Raw genomic sequence first — 23793 nt, forward strand, 5'->3', positions numbered from 1 at the left:
AAAAAAGGCCGATGATTGGAGTCAAGCTGATTCAGAGTTTAATGACTTCCCCATGGCTGATACGAGTGCTGACCAGGAGAATGGTGACTGTCCCTAACCCAGAAAATAATGATCCCAAACCTTCCAGGCATAAGATTCGAAATAGGAAAGATATCCCGAGCATAGCTCTGGCCAGCATGCGACACCACACTGGTCTCAGAGAAACTGCAGAGATAGCAACAGCTGCCTGGGTTGACGGTGGTTTGATAACACCTGATGATGTTCACCTGGTGATAGATCATAACAAAGTAAGGAGAGCTCAGAGAAACTTGTCAGTAACCTAGAGAGGAGTTTGATAAGGGGATAAGAGAAAATGGAATCAATTGTTTGTTCTTTGATGGGAGAAGGGATGACACTAAAGTGTTCATGAAAGTTGGAGATTCTGACAAGTTGTTCCCTGCCATGGTGAAGGAGGAACACTACTCCTGCTGCAGTGAACCAGGAGGGAAGTATTTGTGGCATTTCACTCCAGAGAAAGATGACATCAGGAAACCAGCTGAGATAGTGGCAGATAACATTGTGAACTGGCTCAGAGAGAGGAACGTAGACCAGACCCTGCAGGCCATTGGAGGGGACAGCACCAACACGAACACAGGGTGGCAAGGGGGGGTCATACAGTGGATAGAGCGGAAGATTGGGAGGAAGCTGGTCTGGATTGTTTGTGACCTCCACACCAACGAGTTGCCACTCAGACATCTGATCCAGGAGCTGGATGGCAAGACTCTTTCAAACAACAGATGGTCTGGTCCTCTTGGCAAGATGCTGGACTCTGCCACTGAGTTAGAAATAAATCCGAGCTTTGAAAAAATCACAGTTGGCCCTCCACTCGTTGAGCTTGCACATACTGTCATTGATGACCTGAGTACTGACCAGTACTATGGTTACATGATTTGCAGTGCCATCAAAACTGGGGTCATGCCTGATAGACTTGCTTACCTGCAGATAGGTTCAGTCTCACATTCTAGGTGGCTCACAACGGCTCTCAGGTTCTGCAGAATTTGGGTCGCTCATCATAAACTGAAAGGGAACCAGCTTCACAACCTGAGACTTATTGTCCAATTCATCGTGAGTGTCTACTTGCCAAATTGGTTCAACACCAAGGTCAAGTCATGTTCTCCGAAGGTCCGAGGCATGTTCTCTTCTTCCAGCTTGAGCTCCTGAGGAGTCAGCCAAGGAAGGTTGTTCAGATTGTGGAGCAGACTGTGAGGAGATCTTCCTGGTATGCTCATCCGAGGCAGTTCTGCAGACAATGCTCTGCAGTAAGGATGAGGAGGAGAGAAGAGTGGCAGTCAAAAAGATCTTGGATATGAGATATGAGAGGATCTGGGCATGACGAATCAGTTGGTGACGATTCCTTCAGGGTCAGGAAGACTCCTGAAGTCAATCTAGGTGCCAAGACCCTCACTGATCTCATAGATCTGGATAACATCCAGGCTGGCAGTGAGCCCCCTCTTACCTGCAGCCTCACCAATGTTCAAGTCAGAGCTTTCCTGGACAACCCCATGCATGTCCCTGCCTGGCCCTCGCACACCCAGAGTATAGAGCGTTGTGTACAGCAAGTGAGCGAGGCCAGCAGTCACGTGTACAGCCAGGAGAGGAGGGAAGGCTACATCCGAGCTCAGGTGGTCAGCAGGGAGGTGATGAGTAGAAACAGAAGCAAGAAAGACATGTTCTCTATGGTGTGCAGCAACACCGGGTCGTAGTAGTAAAACCGGTTTTTGTATTTGATGATTTTGTTTTCTAAAGGAATATTAAATTTAATAAATGTGTCAAGATCATTCGTTTCACTATTCTGGATCATTTTCATCCTAATAAATTAACCTGATACATTTACTTTACTTTAAATAAGCTATTTAGTGGTGTTGGTAAAAGGGTGGGAATACTGAATTTTCATAAGATTTCAAGTTAAAATTTACCTAGCAAAAAATGAAAACTTTTCAAATCTGAAGATATCACATGATTCTGCACATAGAACTACATCATCAATACCATGGGCCGATTTTTCAAACTCAAAAAAAAAAAATTCGCCTCTGTATGACACACCTATATATATATATATATATATATATATATATATATATATATATATATATATATATATATATATATATATATATATATATATATATATATATATATATATATATATTTATATATATATATATATATATATATATATATATATATATATATATATATAATTTTTTTTTCATTCATAAAACCCAGAAAAGCATGATATTTATAAACAGTTGCTAACAGAATATATTTAAATATATTTACACCTGTATGTTATAGGGTTTTCTACAAAAATTTCATCAGTATTGAAACTCAAGTTTACTCCAGCTGCCATGACCCACAAGGCGCTGTTGGCCTCGAAAACCAGTCTTAAATTTTACTGTTGCGAATTCCGCCACTTTGGTGAGAGAACATGGTGACTTTTATTTTTGTCACTTCAGAATCATCGGTCGGTGTATAACTAGCTTCTCACAGAGGAATTAACACTTGCTAGAGTTATGGTCAGTCAGCACTTCGAAATTCATGTACTAAACATGTTTTTTACTGTGCAAGATATTAAACGATTATCCCTAACAAGATACGAAACGAATTAACTCATGTTTATCAAAAGTTATGCTTGAATAACCTGCATATGTCTTTAGGACGGTTGACGAAGCTTGGCCAGCACCATGAACCACCATAACCACTGCATGCCTCCCTGTTACCTTGATGTAAACTGCAGGTAATCGTCTCTTTGTTGTCTTGGTGGTAAGTGTAACTGCAGGTTCATGGTGACCAAGTAGATTAATATACTGGCTGGTGTTGAGTGGTGAAGGCCTTGCTTCGACCAACCTAGACGAGCTTCGAGAAATCTAGCACTGCCTCTACTGCCATCACAACAACGCTGCCACCACGTCCAGTATACTCCGCTTCCTCGCTTTGGAAACCATAGCTAAAATACCCTTAACATCTAGATGTGGCTGAATAACTGCATGTGTAATAAATAAAATTATCATCACTGAATATAACAACAATTAAAATGCTTTAATATCACTTATTAAAAATTATAAAGTAGTGAAAAACCTATAGTCATTATGGCCATGGTAGGCTCATTAGAATAGTTTCTGGTTTTAAAGGGATTTAATAAACAAACAAGTCAGTAGATAAGTGTTGAAGAGGACCATCAGGTTGGGAGCTTGTCCTCACTACTAGCGTGGCCGGACACACCCTCTCACACATCCCTACTACCAGGCCTCCGTGATATCCTCAAGTCCTGGCATGAGATGTGCAGCGAGATCTCCCACAAGTCTTATGACTACCTTGATTACCGCGACCATCACTTTGAGTCTGACTTGGACGTGTTCGCTGCCAGCGTCCGGGAACTGCTGCGGCGCATCCACATGATGGTGGAGAAAGAACACGAGGAGATCTGGGAGACACCCATGGCCTACAAAATGCTGGCCAGGTACTGTATGTCGTCGACTCACGCTAGTCTTCTACTTCCTAATATCTCAGGATCTTAAAGTAATGTTGTATAATGTATAATCTAGGTTAGGCATTTTAAATTATAATTTTAATCACATAACACAGTTTTATGGACAATAATGGGTGTTTTCTTTGCAATCGTTTGTGGTGAATTTGTCACGTTATTTTTCCTAGATCTATGCATTGTACTCGATATGTATCATACGAGAGAGTACCACCTGTCCTTATTTGACCTGACCGCTAATTATATGCTACTATAGGTTTGAGAAGATCGCCGAGGTTGTGCCGCAGCTGGACGTGGAAGGGAAGTACAAGAGGATCCTGGCGCGATTCCACCAGGAGCTGGAGAAGGTGTCCCGCATCTACTCCCGCCAGTGTGAGAACCCGCCTCAGCTCCGCGGCCTCCCACCTGTCGCTGGTAACTCTTATCTTCATTAACACCACTACTCCACCCAGGTTCTCAAAGATTCGTACTTCATATTTTCCTTAATAAAGATAGGAGAGTATGGAACAAATTCTATGATATCTTATTGCAGTTTTGCAGTATTTTAAGTTGTGACCTTTGTGTCTGTCTTAATTGAGCCAATACTACGTGTTATCGCAGCAGTAGTGTAGACAAAAATGAATTGTTCAGAATCTGGATTCAGGGCTATTTGGCTCCCACTCTCCTTAGAAATATGTAGTATAAAATTTGACGGGTTTATGGTTTCATATATACAGTAGAAACATAAATATGTATTTGCACCAGCACACTGTAAAAGTTGTTGGGTCAAAAAAGGTATTTTAGACAAAAAATATATAATTACTGCAAAATACCCCGTGTCATGTAAAATACCCTTTTTGGACACCATAGAGTATATTGCTGTCCATAATACTCTTAAGTTTCTTTTGGTTCTTACATTATTGGCTACGAGTATTTTTTCTTTTTGTCTCTTAGTTATCTTATTCATTCGTTGTAAAATGTTTCTAATATAACACTGAGTGTGTACTGAAACATCAATTATAACTATAAATTTTCCGTTAAACAACTTAAAGTCTTGAAGAGTATTTTATTAGAACACAATTGGTTTGATTGCAACATGAACTATAATTGCTATTTAAAGTTGCTAAATACCACTTCCATCCCACCCAGAGTTTTGAAGACTCATCATACTGTTTTCCTAATAATTTACTTTGTAAATTAATGAGATGAATAAGTTATTTTAGACTGAAAATAATCTTTGATTAATTACTTACACCGCTTGGGTCACCTTAGCAGAATATAATCATGATGTGTGACGAAGAGAAGATGGAAGTAAGATGTTGGTAATTTAATGACTTAACATGATCATATTTTTAGCCTAAATAACTCCAGTGTACATCTGTCCATGAAGAGAAAGAAAAATGAAGTAAGAAGAGTAAGAAAGATATATGGAATAAGGGAAGATATTTAAAAGACCCTCAGTTTCGAATACGTCGAGCAAGCCAATGAGCACAGGGTTACACTTTTTCTTTTTCACAGCCAATCAGCGCCACAGAATCTAATGCTTTGCTGGGCAAGTAAGCCAAGACGATGTCTATGATTTTGCTTTTTTTTTGCATAAAATAATATTTTAAGTGGCAATGAGTTCACCAGAGACTGGCAGTGTTGGTGAAAGTCGTGGGTGTGCCAGAAAGAGAAGTCAAGATCCGTTTGTGTGGGAAAACGATGATTGCAAAGTTGGAACGCAATGTAAGTGCGCGCCCAACAGACAGGAGCCTAAAACCCTAAGCACATAAGAATGGAGGAAACTGCAGCAGACCTATTGGTGCATACGAGGCAGCCCGTTTACACCTAACGGGCACGCGTTAATGACATTGTTAGGTAATTTGTTCCACTCACCCACAAAACTATTCCCAAACCAATATTTACCTATTTCATGCCTAAATCTAAATTTATCCAATTTAAAACCATTGCTATGTGTTTCCTCCTGCTTAGATAGTTTAAGTACCTTTGTTATATCACTTTTGTTTAACCCTGTCTTTCATTAATTATACACCTAGATCATATCGCCCCTCACTTTTATATATCGCAAAGGAGTGCAGATTCAGGTGTTTTAATATTCAAGGTTCGCTAGTTTTGTAATTTACGCTTGATGTGTGTGTGTGAAATCCCCCAAGCTCTTAAAGATGCTTCCATTGTCAATATTTATAAGAACAAGGGGGACCGGTCAGATTGTGGCAACTACTGTGGGGGTCTCTCTGCTTTCCGCAGCTGGCAAGATTATCGCCCGAGTCCTCCTAAACAGACTTCTTCCTGAAGAGGAAAACTTTCTCCCAGAATCTCAATGTGGTTTTAGACCATCACGTGGCACCACTGACATGATCTATACTGCCCGCCAGATACACGAAAAGTGCAGAGAACAGCGTTGTGACCTGTACATGGCTTTCATCGACCTAACCAAGGCCTTCGACTCGGTCAACAGGGAAGCTCTCTGGTGGACCCTCAGCCGTTTTGGCTGCCCACCAAAATTCATCGCCATTGTGAGGTAACTCCACGACGGCATGAACGGCAGTGTCCTGAATAACGGCAACTAGTCAGAGTTCTTCCCCATCCAAACAGGGGCTAAACAAGAGTGTATACTGGCACCAACCCTCTTTTCCATCTTCTTGGCTACCTTCCTCGTTCCAGTGCCAATTTAGCCGGCGGGGTGAACACCGAGTACCGGGTGAAGGGACTTTTCAACATAAGACGACTCCAAGCAAGAACAAAGGTGTCGGCAGCCTCCATTACTGAACTTCAGTATGCAGACGACCTCACCATTGTTGCTCACACTGAACACGACCTACAGGAGATCCTGAACACTTACGCAGACGCGTATGCATACTTCGGCCTTGAGGTGAATAGTATACGTAAGACTTAGATTCTCTTTCAAACTGCCCCTGGTTCAGTCACACCTCCACCATCCATCCAGTTTAACGGTACTACACTCTCAAATGTTGCCCACTTTCGGTATCTCGTCTCCCACCTGTTCGCCACCACAGACATCGATGAAGAGATTCAGCATCGGATCAGATGTGCATCTCAAGCCTTGGGCGGACTCTGAAATCGTGTTTTCAGCTGTAGGGAGCTGAAATTATTCACAAAGCTGCACGTATATCGAGCAGTGGTCCTGCCCACCCTACTATATGGCAGTGAGACATGGGTCACATACAGGAGGCACCTCAAGTCACTTGAAAACTTTCACCAACGTTGTCTACGTTCCATCCTCCGAATTCGCTGGGAAGACAAGAGAATAAATGCCAGCATTCTTGGTGACACCAACTGTAGGAGCATCGAAGCTACCATTATCCAAGAACAACTACGTTGTACTGGCCATGTTACCTGCATGGAAGACAGTAGACTGCCAAAGCAGCTACTTTACAGTCACCTAACGAATAGTAAATGTAACGCTGGCGGTCAATTGAAAAGGTATAAGGATAGTCTTAAGACAAACTTGAAAGGTGCCAAATCGACCCCCTCACCTGGGAGTCGATTACTCCACATCGTAACGGTTGGAGGAGCACCACACGAGAAGGTTTCAATACTTTCGAGTTAGCCCGACTGCAAACCGAGACAGATAAGCGCCAACGTCGGAAAGACGCTGCCACCGCCCCTCCCGCACTAGATACAGCCCTCCACATGTGCAACGAATGTGGACGACGCTGCCGGTCCCGTATCGGGCTCTTTAGTCACCTGAAAACTCACTAACCTAGGTGACATCCATAATAACCCATATAATTTTACCATAGCTGGATGATCGTCATACACGATTCCGAGTGACAGCAAAGTAGTATAAGTAGTAGTGTGCGTGCGTGCGTCTTGCACACAGGGTGGTGAAATGCGTTTAGTGTGGTAGCACTATGTTAGTGTTAAGGTGCAAGCACTGCTTGCTCCCTTTCGCTTTCAGCTGCCGCCGTTGGCCAGCCCTCGTGGCGAGCAGGGAAGCAACTTACGTAAGTCTTCCCTTGCCAATACACAGCCTCTTCACCATCAAGGCTCCTGCTGTGCCTCCTTGTGGCAACACACGGTAACTGGGTGCCTCGTGGGCCCAGGCTAGACCGGCAGGGGATCTCGGAGCAGCAGTGGGCCCCAGAGGGACGGCGCATAGGCCCACTGGCATGTGGACACGTTCTGGGGCCTACCAGCCATTGCCCGCTGCCTTGCGGACTAACCTTGGCAGGTATAAGACTACTGGAGTAAACCCCGTACGAAAATCTGCGGTGGAGCCCCGTATCAGGCAAATATGCTTACAGAGTTCCAGTAAGACCCCAACGGCGGAAGAGGTGACTAACATGGAAACCCAACGACTACACAGGCAGATGAAGGCAATGCAAGATGGACAGGCTACTAAGGCGAAACCCAACAAACTGAGCTATCGGCAGTCCATTGCATCTCTCCCTTTCCCCAATCGTTGCAACCACCTGCACCACTGGATCGGGAAAAGGGAGAGCCAAGATGTGTGGTGCAGTCTGCACCCCTGCCTCACCACATAAATCAACTCACTTCCCACTATCATGCAGCTCATCGTACTTGTCATCATCATCAAATCCCCTATACCCCCTAAAGTCCTATGGCAACAGACGAGTGGCGACATGGACAGGCAGAGATGACTACCGGGAGTCTCTAGTCACAACTGTGCACATGGACGGCACAGATAAGATGGTCGTTTATGCACTAGGATGTAGGCAGCTGTGCAATCCGGTCTCGCGTGTGCGACTGATCAGCCTTACCAGGAGCCACTCTGCTCACCCCACCTGGGGAGGGGGGTAGAAAAGATGCCCTAAACAGAGCATGCCTAAAAGAACAACTTGATTGGGCAACTGCACGCAGTAAGGTCATCCTTATGCAGTCGAAAACATAATCACAATCACGGATCAAAGCAAAAACAAACTAGCCAACCTATTAAGGTCGCTGCATGGAATGTCATGACCCTTCTTGTGTACTGGCACAGATGAGCGTCCTGAAGGAAGAACCGCCCTTGTAGCAAAAGAGCTGTCTAGGTATAACATCGACATAGCCATTAGTGAGTCCCGGCTCCCAGACGAGGGTCGACTCACAAAACGGGGGTCTGAGTGTACCTTCTTCGGGAAGGGTAAACCTGCTGCAGAGAGAAACTGCATTTATGGAGTTGGCTTTGCCATTCTCCGGTCCATCCTACATAGGCTAACTGAAATGCCTGTTGGGGGTCAACGAGCGCCACATGACGCTCCAAGTCCCACTGACTCACTCACGCCATGCCTTTTTCATCAATGCAGAGGATGACATCAAGGAGGCTTTTTATGCCGACCTTGAAAGAGTTACTAACCTCTATTCCCAGAGAAGTTAAGGATGTGCTCATTGGTGACTTCAATGCCAGAGTTGGCAGAGATGCTGACATATGGCATGAAACCATAGGGAGAAACAGAGTAGGCAAGTGTAATCCCAATGGCCTATTCCTCCTCAGCAAGTGTGCTGAGCACAACCTCAATGCCACCAACACCATGTTTAGACAGACCGACACGTCCAAGGCCCAAGGGTTCTTGGCAACACCCACGATCCAAACATTGGCATCTCATTGACTACAACATTTCAGAGAAAGAGATCGCTGAAATGTCATCACCTGAGCCATGCGTGGCTCAGGCCACTGTGACACAGTTCATCGGCAAAGACATCAAGCCTCTAGAAGAAGGTTTAACACTAATTGACTGGAGGATCCAGCTGTAGGACATACTGTAATTTCAGAGAGCAGCTCAACGATGGGATGTTAAACGACCCATTGTCGAGCAAGGCTTTAGAGAATGATAATGTACTCTTTCTATCTGCAAAGTTTTATTGGTAATCATATACCTTTAAAAGGATTTACCATTGAAGAAGTGAAAGTAGATTCCATAGGCATAACTGCCCGTTAGGGAGAGTGTGGATGCAGTACACTGTATACTAAGCTTTTGGTAAACAAGGAGGCAGCATAGTTGGTACTATTGTCGACAGCATTCACTTCCCTATATGTTATAAACTTAGGTACCCACTTACAACTGGGTGAACTGTGAGCGCCCGGGAATCGAACTACCGACCCCTGGAACAGGAGGCGAGCATTGTGCCCTCTCAAACCCCCGTACTCCACTTACTATTAGGGACACTCGAAAAAAAAAAATTATTACCCTTTTTTTCCGGTTGCCAATCTCCTCTGATTATATAGATGAAAACTGATGGATTCGCCCACTTCTACCCTATAGACCAGTAAAATCAAGCAAACATTATTATAAAGTGCATCTTGACCATTATTGTTACAAGGGGATGTGAATCACTGTGTAGATGATGTTTCATTTTATTAGTGAGAAACATCATGAATAAATTTTTCTACTTTTTTGTTTGGGGTGATGTAAGTAAGGGACCCGAAAGTTATTTCAATTGTTCCACCTATTTTTAAACTTTGATAACTGTCAACAAACAAAAGTTTCACCTAAAATATAAAGAAAAAGGAAAGTGCAAGTTTGGGTCTGAGTTCACCAGTGTGGTGGCACAACATACATAGCAACTATTAACGTCTTCCAGCCGTCACGTTTACTAGGGATGCATAAAAGGAGTTAGAGTTTAAACGTTGATTGGCCAATTTTAGATTTTTTTTGGGGGGGAGGGGGGGAAATTTTGCATAATTATCCAAGGGGTGACTGGCGTTATACTTTCACACTTATAACCCTGTACCACCTCACAGCCGAGGCCATATCTCCTCCTCACAGGAAAGATTCAGTGGGCACGGAGTTTGTTCCTGCACCTGGAAGAGCCCATGATGTTCTTCAAGGATCATCATATGCTACTGAAGATGCCCGAGGGCAAGGAGGCAGTGAAGAAGTACAACCGCATAGGAAGGATTCTAGTGCAGTATGAACTGGCTTACTATGACGCTTGGAGGAAGCAGAGTGTAAGTCCTCCAGTTTGTTAATTGTCAGAAGGAGTCAATGTGAGTCTAACGAAGAGAAACAATGCTCTGATATAATATTGAAAGTCATTACGGAGAAACATAAATGTCATTCATTAACATTGGATCTGTCAGTAGCACATTGGTAGCGAGCTTGACTCTCATCAGTACCACCCAGTACAGCATTCTATTCCTGCCTGGGTAGGGTATGATAAGGATGGTATCAATTATAACACTACTGAACATGACACTAACATTGGACCCACGAGGGATGGCCCTCACTGAACCTTTTAGGAAGTGATAAGAGATATCCAAGACAAATAGCAATCATGTACAGTATTCACAATAACTAATATCAGTGAAAAACACACACGCAGTATCCCTAACACACATACGCATACAAACATGCGCACACACACACACAAATACACACAAACACACACAAATGCAGTATCCCTAACACACATACACACACAAACATGCGGACGCACTTACACACATATACAAACACAGTTTCATTATCACATACTGCGCACACACACACACACACACACACACACACCATAGGGAAGTTAAGAAAGTAAGGTGTGGTTGGAACTCTCCTACAGATGAACGACATCCAGAAGTCACTGCGATGTACACTGGTGGTGCGGCGGCCTGACACGGAAGAGCTTTACGTGAACTGGGACCCGAGGATTTCCACACTTCTGCATGAGGCCACCAAGATACAGCAGCTCAGCCTCGACGTACCCTATATGACCCAGCTCCTCCTCAACAGGGCGCCTTTACTTCTGAAAAAGCGAGACATGGTCAAGGTAAGGTTCATTGAATGAAGAATTGTATATTTTTGTGTACAGTACATACATACATACATAATTTTGGTTGCCCCTCGCGTTCGAGAATGGCTGACCTTAGGGCCACCTTAGCGTCAATTTGTTTAAGGTGTATTAGCTGTTACCAACACGACAACCACACCCGAAGTTAACAAGTTGCATGACCCGGTGTCAAGGTATAATCTGAGAAGACCGGACAAGTTGCCAACTGCACTGGCCAACCATTAGCCCGGAACACGATCCGCAAATCGATTAACATCGATATGGTTATTATTGACGACTACACCACCGGTGCTTTATTAATTTTGATATTTATATTCTTAAGCGTGTTTTTGAGGAAGTAATTTCACAAGTGCCCGCAAACAAGAAAATTTTCCTGGTAATGTAAATGCATCAGGAAGAAAAGTCCACCAAGTCCCCTTTAATCTTACTCATTTGTCATTGAAATCTTAGATATACACAACATTACTGAGTTTGAAGTCTCATCTACATGGTAAGTTGTATGAAAGCTTCTCTTGGGCAAAGTTAATAACACACCAGGCTACAGGAATAGATATACTTATTTGATCAATGCAACATATCGTAACCATCTATGGACACTGCACCCAGTGTATGCATATGTAAAAATAAATCGAGACCCCCGGCCGCGGTCAGGTGCTCTGTTACACTTACTTCATAAATTATGTATTCTTACATTATGTGCAGAACACTATGTGTTTTCAGTGTTTATTGAACGAACACAAACATCAGTAAAACTTGTGTATCTTGTGGTATTAATTTGACATTTTGGTCACACCATCAATTTATTCCTAAATATCTGCCCGAGGAACGTAATATTGTGTGTTGACAGCATCTCCTGAACGAACACGGGCGTGTGCTGGGGAAGGTGAGCAAGAGCCTAGCGCCCCTACTTGTGCCTCATGTAAACAAGCTTAAGGACGCCCTTGACCCGCTCCTCACATCACTCACCTGGTCCTCTATACAGGCCCACAGCTTCTTTGACCAGGGCTTCCAGGCGGTGCGAACCTTCGAGGTGCTTATTGACAGGTAATCAACCAATCCTGCATACACACTTAATATAAGAGTACTGGCAGTTATTCACGGGTGTGTCATGAATGTTAGGTATTTATAACGCTTCAAGGACGATGATTTATGCTTCAATCTCTTGAATCCTTTGAGGAGGAAAGATTAACAATAATATTTTGTGTTTTATGCCTTAAGCTTTAGAAGACCATTTTATTTACCAAAATGTGGCTAAGCATTGTGTTTTTTGGTTAGGGTGAACGACATCTTCCACCACCGGATGGAGGGTGTTCTGGCGGCGATGACCAATGTGCGGCTCTATGTGCTGCCAGACACCGCACCATGGACTCTCGAGCTGTTCGTCCACAACACCTGGCTCACTTGCTGCCAGGCTGCACAGGTGAGGCTACCAACAACTGGCTTAGCTATTGCCTTTTACCCACTTGGCTCACATGCTGCTTGGTGTCCAGGTGATATTACCAACAACTAGCCCACTTGACTGACATCTTGCTACTTTAGCTGGTGCCAGGCTGTATAATATGTAATGAAGGATAGAAGCAGGAGACTTTTTAATACAAATTCCTAAAATAAATTTATTTGTTTTAAGATGGACAAGAAGTGACATGTCAAATATATACTTGTCTGTATATTGTATGTGTAGGCCAGTTATCTCCCGGCACCCCCTCATGCCACTCCGTCCACTTTCTTTATTTTACCTACCACCTTCTACGCTGTCCTTTTTCCACCTATTACCTCACCCATTAGCCTCCCTCCATCTATCACCTCACCCACTCTCTGCCTTCACCCACCAGGAGCTCAACAGCAGAAGTCGGGTGGTGGAGGACGCGGTGTTGGAGTTAATCGAGCTAGTGCTGGTGGGTGTGGAGGGAGGGACACCAGGTCACGACAACACCAGCTTCTTGACCGCTGAGGACCTCGACGACGGTGGCGACCTCGAAGACTCTCGTTCAGGTCAGACAGTAAATCTCTTAGGGTGATAGACACATAAAAACATAAGAATGGAGGAAACTGTAGTAGGCCTATTGGCCCATACTAGGTGGCCCTGTTTACACCCAACCCTTTCACTCATATGTCTGACCAACCTATATTTGAAGCTTACCCAGCGTGGTCAAGTTAATGATGATGCTCGTTAACTTGTAACTTCTATTCATCCACTACTCTTTTTCCAAACCAATGTGGGACGACTAGTGCAGGTACCAGGTGCCAGTGCCAGTGTCGATAGGCTTACTTTGGCAGGGGTGGCATCGAGGCTCTCGCCCCTATGGGGCCGAGTGTTCTAGGCTTGCGGTCGCCTCCCCCAAGTAACGGTCACTTCATGTAGTGTCGGCCGACCAAGTGAGTTTATATAACTAATATTACATCAGTGCGACCATAGAAATAGTAGTTATTTCTGCCAAGGATATATAAACAAGTCTTAGGGGTGACAATTTCTTGCTCCCAGTGTATCGTTCCGATGTGTGGAACTTCACCCACGGGGGTGGCTTACACACCCACGCGCGCACATATGCCCCTACTACCCGGACACAGCAGTCCAGCCTGTCACCTCTCTGCCCTTTCCTCATAAGAACTAGTTTTTTCTCCTGTATGGGACCAAAGCAGATGTTGGAGGCGGACGTAACTGTCGCCCAAGGTGCGGAACACTATGCCGGGTAACAGACATTGCTGCGTTTGTGCTAGCCAGAACCAAAATTGCGCTAGCTGTGATTGTGCGAGAAACAACCGACCATGTGTGGTTTGCTGAAAGGGAAACAATTGTCGGAACCCACATGGCAGGGAGCCGACACAGGAGGCCACAGTGGATATCGCCGGGACCCAACCGCCTTATGATACCCTAAATGATAGCAGTGAGTCTACTCAACCTGAAAATGTAGTACTAATAAACGCTGATCCAATAGTAGCAGATGTCCATGAGGTGAATGAGAGACAGCCGCCACATTGGAATGGCATGTCTATGGAAATGTACAGTAAAAAGAATAAAATTTTTGTCAGACATAACTCCCACTTGAGAAGCCATGCTCGGAATCATTGATCAACTTGTGTTTCTCGAAGTGATTTCGAACCGAGTATGAAATTATAGCTTCCGGCAATTTGCCTACAATTGATGTTTAGCTGATTGGGTGGTAGTTAGAGAATAGTATTAGATATCCACCTTCATGAAAATCAGTATTACATTCGCTATCCTCCAGGATTCTGGTACTACACCCGTTTATAATGACATGGTAAACAAGTTTGCTAAGGGTAACTAAATTCTTCCTTACATTCCTTTAATACTCTGGCAAATATCTCATTGGTACCTGGTGACTTAGTAGGTTTGGGTTTTAGTTTATCTCTTTGCTTACTAACATCGTTACTAGTCACTACTATCTCGCTTAAATTATTTTCCTCACTATCTCTGTAGGTAGTCGATGCCTCGGGTATCATGTTCATGTTTTCGGTTGTGAAAACTGATGAAAAATTTACTGTACAGTATGTTCTGAATATTGCTCATTTCTCTGTCGTAATGAGGTAGCTCGCCGGAATCTGACTGTATTGGTCCAATCTTGTCTCCTGCTGCGCTGAAGTGAAACTGATAGAAATGTAACCCCCCCCCCCTTAATATACTAGTTATGTACACATCATGCACTATAATGAATTACACGTACATTGTAATAAAATCACCTGCCTGAAACCCAGGGCCGTAACACAGTTTATAACTGACAGTGTCGTCTGGAGGAGGTTCCTCCCGCCGTAGTCCAGTGCCAGTAGCGGAGGGGACTTTCACAACCACACTAGAGCTGCCCACCAAGCCACTCACCCCCCAGGAGAAAGCCGCTAAGAAGAAGAAGGAGATGCGGGAGAAGGTAGTGTGTTGATATTTGTCATTATAAGATTGATGGTTATAAAGTTGAATTTTTCAGTCCTTGGTAACAGCTGTCTTTATTCATGTTTCTTTAACCATTTTCATATGTTTTGTTTTATATAGTACGACTCCTTCCTTTTTTCGCACGTTTATTTTCACAAACAATACTATTCGCCCTTCCTTGCCTACACCAGTCCTTCGTGGTTTTTTCTTTGGGGCTATCAGCAATCGTGTGTGCATGCGCTTGTGCATGTGTGTGTGTGCATGCATGCGTGCATATGTGCGCGTGTGTATAACTGTTTGTCCTCTGAGTATTTTGACTAGTTTCTGAGTCCGAGCAGAGCTTAGATTGGTAATTATTCTTTCTTCCTGGTCACGGTGATCACCATAGTCCAACTTCAAACACACTCTGCTTCATTTTCCTCTTCAACTTTAGAAGAGATGAATTATAGTCTTATGCAGTGGTTTTCCCTGTATTAACAATATTATGCACAGAGCCTGCCGAGACGAGTATGTCTGTATCGTATCTCGGCCAGTGACAGATCGAACTGAGGCGTACACTGCGGCTCTGGGGAGCGACGCCTCATATTCACGAGATTTTCACAGTCATGACCACGTGATCGTAACATATGGGGTTGATTTTAGAGAGGCCTGAGAAACTACGTCGTATCAAAGTCTCAAACCTACTATGAGTTATGAATATATTGATTTCCTATATCATTATTATTATCTTATACTTAGGTATACCTTTGCAAATAACTAAATTAAATAACATTCTTGCGATGGCATGTTACTCATGTGTGTGTGTGTGTGCGCGCGTGAGAATATACTAATTGTACATCTTCACACCCCCACACTACACCCTCCTTTAACGTGTACATATATACTCTTTTCATCATATTGACACGATATAAACATCAGTTCCTCTCTACACATACCGTCATATTAAATGCATTTTCCAACAGGTAGAGTCAGCGGCAAGAGACCTGAGGAGGGTATACCATCGCCGTGTGCTCGACGTCCTTATTAAGTCTGTCCGCGGGGCTCTTGATTCCATCCGCAAGCACATGTCCGTCACCACCCCACGAGCTCAAAGTGAGTGTGTTTATGTGTGTGAGTGATAATGATTAAAAATATTTATAAATGTAGAACACAATGTCTCTTTGTGTGTTTGTTTATGTGAATGTTCACTATGTTGGACAGTTTTGATGATAGAGTTGAAATTTGACTTGTTAATGTTCAGTCCCGGACGAAAGTTCTCGCTACAATCAAGGTGTATGTTGCAAATTCCGCCTACCCTAACTGGACGAAGGGTCCTCTCTCCACCCATGGCTTCTCCCCCCCCCCCCGTCCCTCCTTAAACATACACACACAGACACACACGCACAAACAAACACCCTCACAGTTCAACAATCAAGCTCTGTTACTTCAATTTCTCAATCAGGACTAGGGAAGGATATCATTGCTATGTTAATAATATAAAAGTGTGTCACAACAAGAAGTCGGCCACATCACCGATTTATTAGCTTTTGATGGAAAACTAAGATAAAAGCTGCATAACCACATTTTAATATTAGTTATACTCTATAGGTAACCGTAAATGTTGCCTACTTAACATTATATGTATAGTACACCCACTATCTTTGTAGATAAATTTACAGTTAAACAAATAAAACAATGATTCAAACAATCTATTCTCAGCAAAATGATTCAATCAGTAATCAGTCCAACAGCCCTGCCTTTCAAAGATGGCCTGTAGCCTGTTCGGCATGGATGCCACATGTGCTCTATAAAGTTAATATCTGCTCCATTGCTGGATCATTCTAGGAGCTCTTGTGTCCTGCCTCTCAAACCACTGTTGACCGACGTGGGCAGTTGGTCTTGGATAAATAAAATGGGCTTCTCTTAATCTGGAACACATCACCCACGCCATGATGTGAAACCCAGCCCAGACATTGCAGGTCACGTGTCCAGAATGAGCCTTTTCAAATATGTTAGACCTGTCATACCTGCAAGCATAACAGAGTAACAATTAGTTAATGTTTATTGATAGATAATATACTGTATAAAGTCTTCCGTGCATTATGAAGTGATATAAAACTTTTGTGAATCCCTTTATTTTATTTGCTGTTCTTTATAGTAAAACTCCTATCATTTGCTGTCATAACAATCATCTGTATAACCTAACATATTGTAAACATCTTAACTTGTATTATTGTGTCTCCAGCAATGAATTTGGCCACGAAAAGTGCTGCGGAAACCTTCTCATCTGTATACATTACTTGTTTCCAAATATCTTGGTGTTTCTCATCAGAGGTGAGCAAAAGCCTGTCTCCCCAATTTCGCAGCTCAAAACAACGTGAATATTCTTCTTCTTCTTTCTTTCATTTTGAAGGAAATATTTAATATATTTTCTTAGTTACTGCAGTGCAAAAGCAACATGTATAATTATATACTCAATAGGCTACACTAAACTATTACCCCACTACAATAGCTCTACTTACTTATATATTAAGTAAAATCTTTGCGTTTGTAATACACAATGCCGAATGTCGATTTTCGTTTGATTTTTGTGTATATTTTATATATTTTGTACATTTTGTAGAATTATATTGATTAGATTTAAATTAATTGCAATTGGATATAATTTTGTCATACCTAGAAATATTTTTTTGCGATCTGGAAAGATTCATACACGAATCTGGTAAACTTTGTTTTTTTACGAGTGGTATCACTGACAACGACCCGCAGTCCAATAAGGGTGGGGACGGGGGCGGATCCAGGGGGGTGCTGGGGGTCCGAACTCCCCTTTTCATGAGAAAATTCCAATACTTTTTCTTTAATGCTGTATTGTACTCAGGCATTTTTGTATACCAAAAAAGAAATAACTTTTGATATCAGAATTTCTCCTAATATCATGTGCACATGGCTTTAAAATGGCCTCAAAATGCCCTTGATATTGGTCAGATTTCACAAAAATTTTTGCCCCCCCCCCATATGGGTTGGCTCGCTGTGCTCGCCGTGTTCCCCCACCCACAACTTCTTGTACCCCCCCCCCTTTTGATATTCCTGTATCCGCCCCTGGGAAAGAACTTTGCACCCTCCATCTTGACTATAGCGAGAACTTTCGTCCGGGACTGTACAGTACAGTACATGTAGCTCAGGAGTGTTATGACGGTGGAATTTTGGTGGTTGGTCCCAGTGATAATCTCCCACCCAAAAAGTGGAACTCCCTCACTAATGTTTTATGGCAGTGGTTCCCAACCTTCTTCATTATCTTCCTCCTTTAGGGAACCTTGAAAAACCCCGTGAACCCCTTCATATTTTCCCCTGTAACCGCGATGATAATGGTGAAAAATAAAACAATTCGTATCAGGAGTGGAAGAAAATATCCTTTTTTCGCTATTGATTGTTACCAACTCGCATAAATTTGACTCACTTAATTAATAATCACATAATGGCACGATCAATGGATTTTACTTTCAATACATCACTTACATTTGGCTCACAACAAACTTGAGTTAGGTTGGCAAGAAATAAGTTCATTTGTCCCATTGCCCGATGGGAAGGTTTGAGTATAACGTCAGGTTTAAATGTTAATTTTATATCCAAAATCTCATAGTAATCCTATGATTAGTAGTGCTGACCGGCATAGAGACCACGAGGTCTTGCTGGACCAACTCCTCCAGTGTTGTGATGACCACTATGGCCACTTATGTCTCAGTGGTCTTGGCGACATTGAGGAGCTGACTCACTACACATAAAGTACACATGTACTTTCAAAAGTTACTTCACTAAGGTCTCCTCAATATTTGGTCATTATCAAGATGACCTTCCTCCTTGACACCCGCGTGTACTATGGCGCATAATCTTTCCGCTGCTTTGTCCACGAGAACCTCCGACTCACCCAAAATGTTAATGACAGGGTTGTCCGGGGTGAACTAGTGGAGGCCTACATTAAGTACTGCATCAAGCTCATCCTCCCAATCTCCATCACAACGAACCTTGGCGAGCATCTTGCACTCACCTGCTCCAGCTCAGCTCTCAAAGAGGCACAGAGGTATTCTCAGCAAATACTAAACTAGACTAGGGTGAATGTTCGTCATGCACGGCTACAGTTTTGAAGCGGGAAAGCTGTAATTTGTTTGTAAAAAATTAGATCAGAAATTTGGTATATTTAAGTGAATAGTTTCAAGAATGCTCTGCAGCCTTTGTATTGAATGAGGGTGCGCCAAGTCCGTAGACTTGCTAGTGATAGGGGGAGGGGGTATGCCCTGCTGGGCTTACTCCTACTTAAAAGTGGGCTTCCCTGTGCCTAACCATAGCTTATAACTTAGGGAGCTGAAATAGCGTTTGGGTATTCTTTTGGAAATGCACTTATTTTTAGCCAAAGATGGACATAGGGGATGAACTGCCCCTTTAATTATAAAGGTGGGCCCCTGCCCTCTTTAATAGTGTCTCTATATGTCTGTTTCTATTGTTTTGGCTTCACGCCCTTTTTAACATAAAGAACTGAAATTTAGTGTGGTGCAGCTATTGAAGGGTGTAATCGGGTGTACGCCTATCTAAATAGACCTGAAAATGTTCACAAGCATATTATATAAAGCACACTACATTTCTCTTTGTCTGTTCGTTATACACGGCAAATTCAATTTGGTGTACACATGTACAGTCTCGTTCAAGATTCTTCGAACACTGCTGGAGACAGCTTGCAACTTAGGTCGTTTGTTTACTATAGTGCGTAGTATAATATAATACGAAACAACAAAGCCCAACCATTAATTAAGCAACAGGGAACTAAGTAACCAATCGCCGATAATCTTTTACATTCATTCATAATTTTTACTACGTACTATCGTAAACAAACGGCCTTGAGTTGCCAGCTGTCTCCAGCAGTGTTCGAAGAATCTTGAACGAGACTGTACATGTAACCCCAGAAGTTTCATGAATGTGTAATTTTGGGTGAGTGGCTCCAGTGGTCGGCCCCCACACACCCAAAGGTGGAACGGGGGATTCCATTAATAACCCAGAGATCATTCTGTTATGCATAGTCGCGTTTTTTTAAAAGAGAGATGAAACTTGGTTAGGTTTATGCGAGTAGTCCCGAAAATGCTCATGAGCGTTTTTGGCTGCATCAGTTCGACAAAAGAAGACCCGGGTAACACCAGGTACCCCAGTTAATAATAATAATAATAACAATAATAATTATAATTTAATATTCTCAATAGCTTGCTTAATTACATTTCCTATTAATTTGACCCAAATCTAGGGTTAAAGTCAGTGGGCGGAGCTGATTCCACCTTAGTTCAGGAGTTCCCAAACTTTTTCATATCAAGGACCCCCAAATATGATGAGCCCCAGTTGAGGACCCCCAGCTAAAAAATATTAATATTTACTTATTCTTACATGAAGCCAATTTTCCTTGTCATGTTTATTATTGTTATTTTAAAATCAAAGCAATGTAAATTATGTATAAACACAACCACAATACACAAACACAATATTGTGGCACCACCAGAAACCAAAATAAACAAATTTACCTCCATATCAAAAAGTGCATAACTAAATACAAATCAGGCTATCAGGCATATCCTGCCTAGTGGGGTGGATGTCCTTGGTGGCTTTTGCACAATTTGTCTATGCGAGGCTTGATATTAGTGAGTGCCAGACGCATGTCGTTGTCCACCTGCAGGCGTGCTCTGTGCTTGGTTTCCAGTACTTTGAGTGTAGAAGATCCTGCCCACACAAGTAGATTGTGGTAAATGTCAAAAGGCATTTCAGAGCCTTCTCAGGCAGGGTAAGATATTCATTTCTTGTGCAGATCCAGAAATCTGACAGTTAAAGGGCAGAGAACTTGATTTTCATACCACCCTTTATTTGACATTTCCATGAGTTACTCTTGCGACTTCAGATCAAGACGTACACCTACCCCGGGCGCAAAAGGGTCTCTAATCCAGTTCAGATGGGAAATAATAAGGAGTGTGATGCTGTCTGCACTGGACGTCATACATTCCTGGTGATAAAGTGGGAACATTTCAGTGACTCCTTCCTGGGGTTTGCTTTCCCACATGGAAACTTTTTGGGGTGAATGCACATACTTTGTCATGCACATTCAAAATGCATACTTCACGGCCTTGTATGCTCTGGTTTAGTACATTTAGATGCTGGAAGACGTCTGCTAGATATACTAGCTTCATCATCCATGACTCATCCTCGAAACAGCTACCAAGATCTGACTTCTCTGATGAAAGAAAGTCGGCCAACTCTCTCCGTAAGGTAAACACACGATTCAAAACTGCCCCACGCGATAACCAGCGCACTTCAGAGTGGAGCAAAAAAAGCCTCAAATTCAGCACCTATTTCGTGGCAAAGTGTTTCAAATAGTCCGTGTTTCAGGGGGTGTGCTTTTACATAGTTCACCATTTTCACAACAACCTGCTTTCTTTCATCTAGTCGCGGACCCCAGTTTGGGAACCTCTGCCTTAGGCGAGGTTATGGTGGTTGCCGTCCGAATATAACAAAAAAAATGTGGCAGCAGCGAGTATATGGACAAGATACAGTGTTTTATTGTGTGCAGGTGAATGCAACAGCCGAATGCGTGGTGGTGCGGCAGAAGAGACTCAGGGCGTGGCACTGGTAGAGCTGAGTGCCTCCCTGGTGTCCCCTGGCGTGCAGGTCACCCCCAGTATGGAGGCGGTGCAGGAGGCCATCAACAAAGTATCCAAAATCATCCTCTCCACAGCCAAGGGCGTCTCCCAGTGGATCAGATGCCGTAAAGAGGACGTAAGTACTTTCCCGGTGTTTATCTCACAGTAGGATGCAGGAGATCTGGTGCTTATCTTACAAGAATGTCAGTTAAAATTGAGTTACGGATACCTAGTTCTCAGGGTATTTTGCTGTAAAGTCGTGTATGTATACTGTGTACGGGAAAATCCCTTATGACAGAAAACACGAACCATTCAGATCAGTCTCAACCATAAATAACTTCATCCATTATACACGAAGTTAGCTTAGGTTTGTTATTCTGGATCACAGCACTTACATAGTGTAACCAACTTGACCTCTTGAGTATGAAGAATATTTATCTTGTTTAATAAATTGGTTCCAATATCAGTAAAACAGGAACCCCTAGGCATTTTCGGGAAAGGAGTCGGCAAATCTACTTTACTACAGGATTAGAGTGTGCTGAAACCATTTCTTGAATTTTACAAACTTAATCATGCCCCAGTTTCCCATGACAACCTATAGAAAAATATGGCTGACGTGAAGACTGAAAATTAAATATTTCGGTACTCTCAAAGCAAAAAAATATATATTGCTGTGACACTCAATTACTTTTTGGTCTGCAAACAAGCTCGATCAGATCTCGATATTTACGGGTATGGTCGAAAAAATATCTACGGGTTTTAACTGTGCACGCCTTCCAGTTGATGACTCCTTTTTTCATAAGGTATAACCACATAAATTATGCCCGCTGGGGACAGTGTATATCAGTGAGATACACCAGCATTCTGGTGATGTGAAGGCGACTTTGATAAAGGGAACTTTGTAGTGAAGCGGTCAAACCAGTGGTTTAATCAAGTTGATCCTGATCAAAGACAGGAATGACTGATCGGCACTGGGAAGAAAGGTGGTGGTATCATCGGCATCACCAAAACCTTCGATCTCATCTCGCCAGTGAAACCAAATATGTGTATGGAATAAGGTAAAAAAATGAAGAAGACCTTCTGATGGCTCATCAGTAAGTACAAGAGCAGCTGATCATATTTGTTGAAGAAAGACCTAAGCCTTGTGGTGGCAAACAGGTGAAGTTCAGAGACACCTTACCCAGGAACAAACCTCTGACCTTTTCTTTTCTATATGAAGTGAAACAAAATAAATCCACAACTAGCCCACAGAAAGTCATCAAAACAGACAGAAAGCTCCTTTAACGTCTGATCACTGCTTTCCAGTCAGGAAGAGATGTCATTCTTGAAGATATACTGAAGCATGAGCTCATGCCCATCTCTCCAGCCATTGCAGAAATGAATGGTGATCGCCGGTCAGGTTCAAAGACGCATCTGTCATAGGTAATGATTGGCAAAACACCTTGCCCGCCAAGCCTGCAAGCAACAGACCTTAGTGAAGAAGCAATGCTCATCATTAATGGTCAGGCTCTTGTGGTAGCTGTTGGGGAACGACAGAACGCCAGAACATTTGGGGATTTGGCAGATGTATTCGCTGCAGCTGTTTTGAAGAGTGGAGTATCATTCAGTCTCTTAGACGTTATCTTTGACACGTATTATGAAACTTCAATCAAAAGTGGAACCAGAAAAATACGGGGTAAAGGAGCGGTACCAGTGGGAAGAGAGGTGCAGAATAGGGATCTGCCTCTTCCACCAAAATGGGAGAGTTTTATTGCCCTTGCAGCATTCTTGTCCCGTCAGCTGATTCTGCTAGCACCAAGCAACAAGACTATTGTAGTATCTGGTGGGTTTAGAATCAGGAGCAGGTGGAGTCCTCAATCCCTGACATTGTCACAGAAGATCTGGAAGCCCGTCATGAAGAGGCTGACACTCGAATAATTTTACATTGCATGAGAAGCCTAGCATCAAGCATTGTTGTTGCTGCTCAAGACACTGGCGTCTTGGTCCTCCTCCTAGCACATTTCAGCAAGATACCG

The 23793-nt window shown here is 43.0% G+C and overlaps 1 protein-coding gene across 1 annotated transcript in view; it reads left to right on the forward strand.

The window, feature by feature from the left end:
• The first annotated feature begins 2341 nt into the window (after positions 1-2341).
• LOC121877743 (dynein axonemal heavy chain 5-like) overlaps positions 2342-23793 on the forward strand; it is a 118351-nt gene continuing 96899 nt past the window's right edge. The window contains exons 1-10 of the mRNA XM_042383599.1: positions 2342-3499; positions 3780-3937; positions 10237-10418; positions 11024-11230; positions 12099-12295; positions 12527-12671; positions 13084-13243; positions 14993-15132; positions 16097-16226; positions 21709-21914. Of these exons, the coding sequence (XP_042239533.1) occupies positions 3318-3499; positions 3780-3937; positions 10237-10418; positions 11024-11230; positions 12099-12295; positions 12527-12671; positions 13084-13243; positions 14993-15132; positions 16097-16226; positions 21709-21914 (1707 nt within the window). The 5' untranslated portion in view covers positions 2342-3317. The remainder of the gene's footprint in view (positions 3500-3779; positions 3938-10236; positions 10419-11023; positions 11231-12098; positions 12296-12526; positions 12672-13083; positions 13244-14992; positions 15133-16096; positions 16227-21708; positions 21915-23793) is intronic.

The sequence above is a fragment of the Homarus americanus genome, unplaced genomic scaffold (genome assembly GCF_018991925.1).
Source record: "Homarus americanus isolate GMGI-L3 unplaced genomic scaffold, GMGI_Hamer_2.0 scaffold24523, whole genome shotgun sequence".
NCBI lineage: Eukaryota > Metazoa > Arthropoda > Malacostraca > Decapoda > Nephropidae > Homarus > Homarus americanus.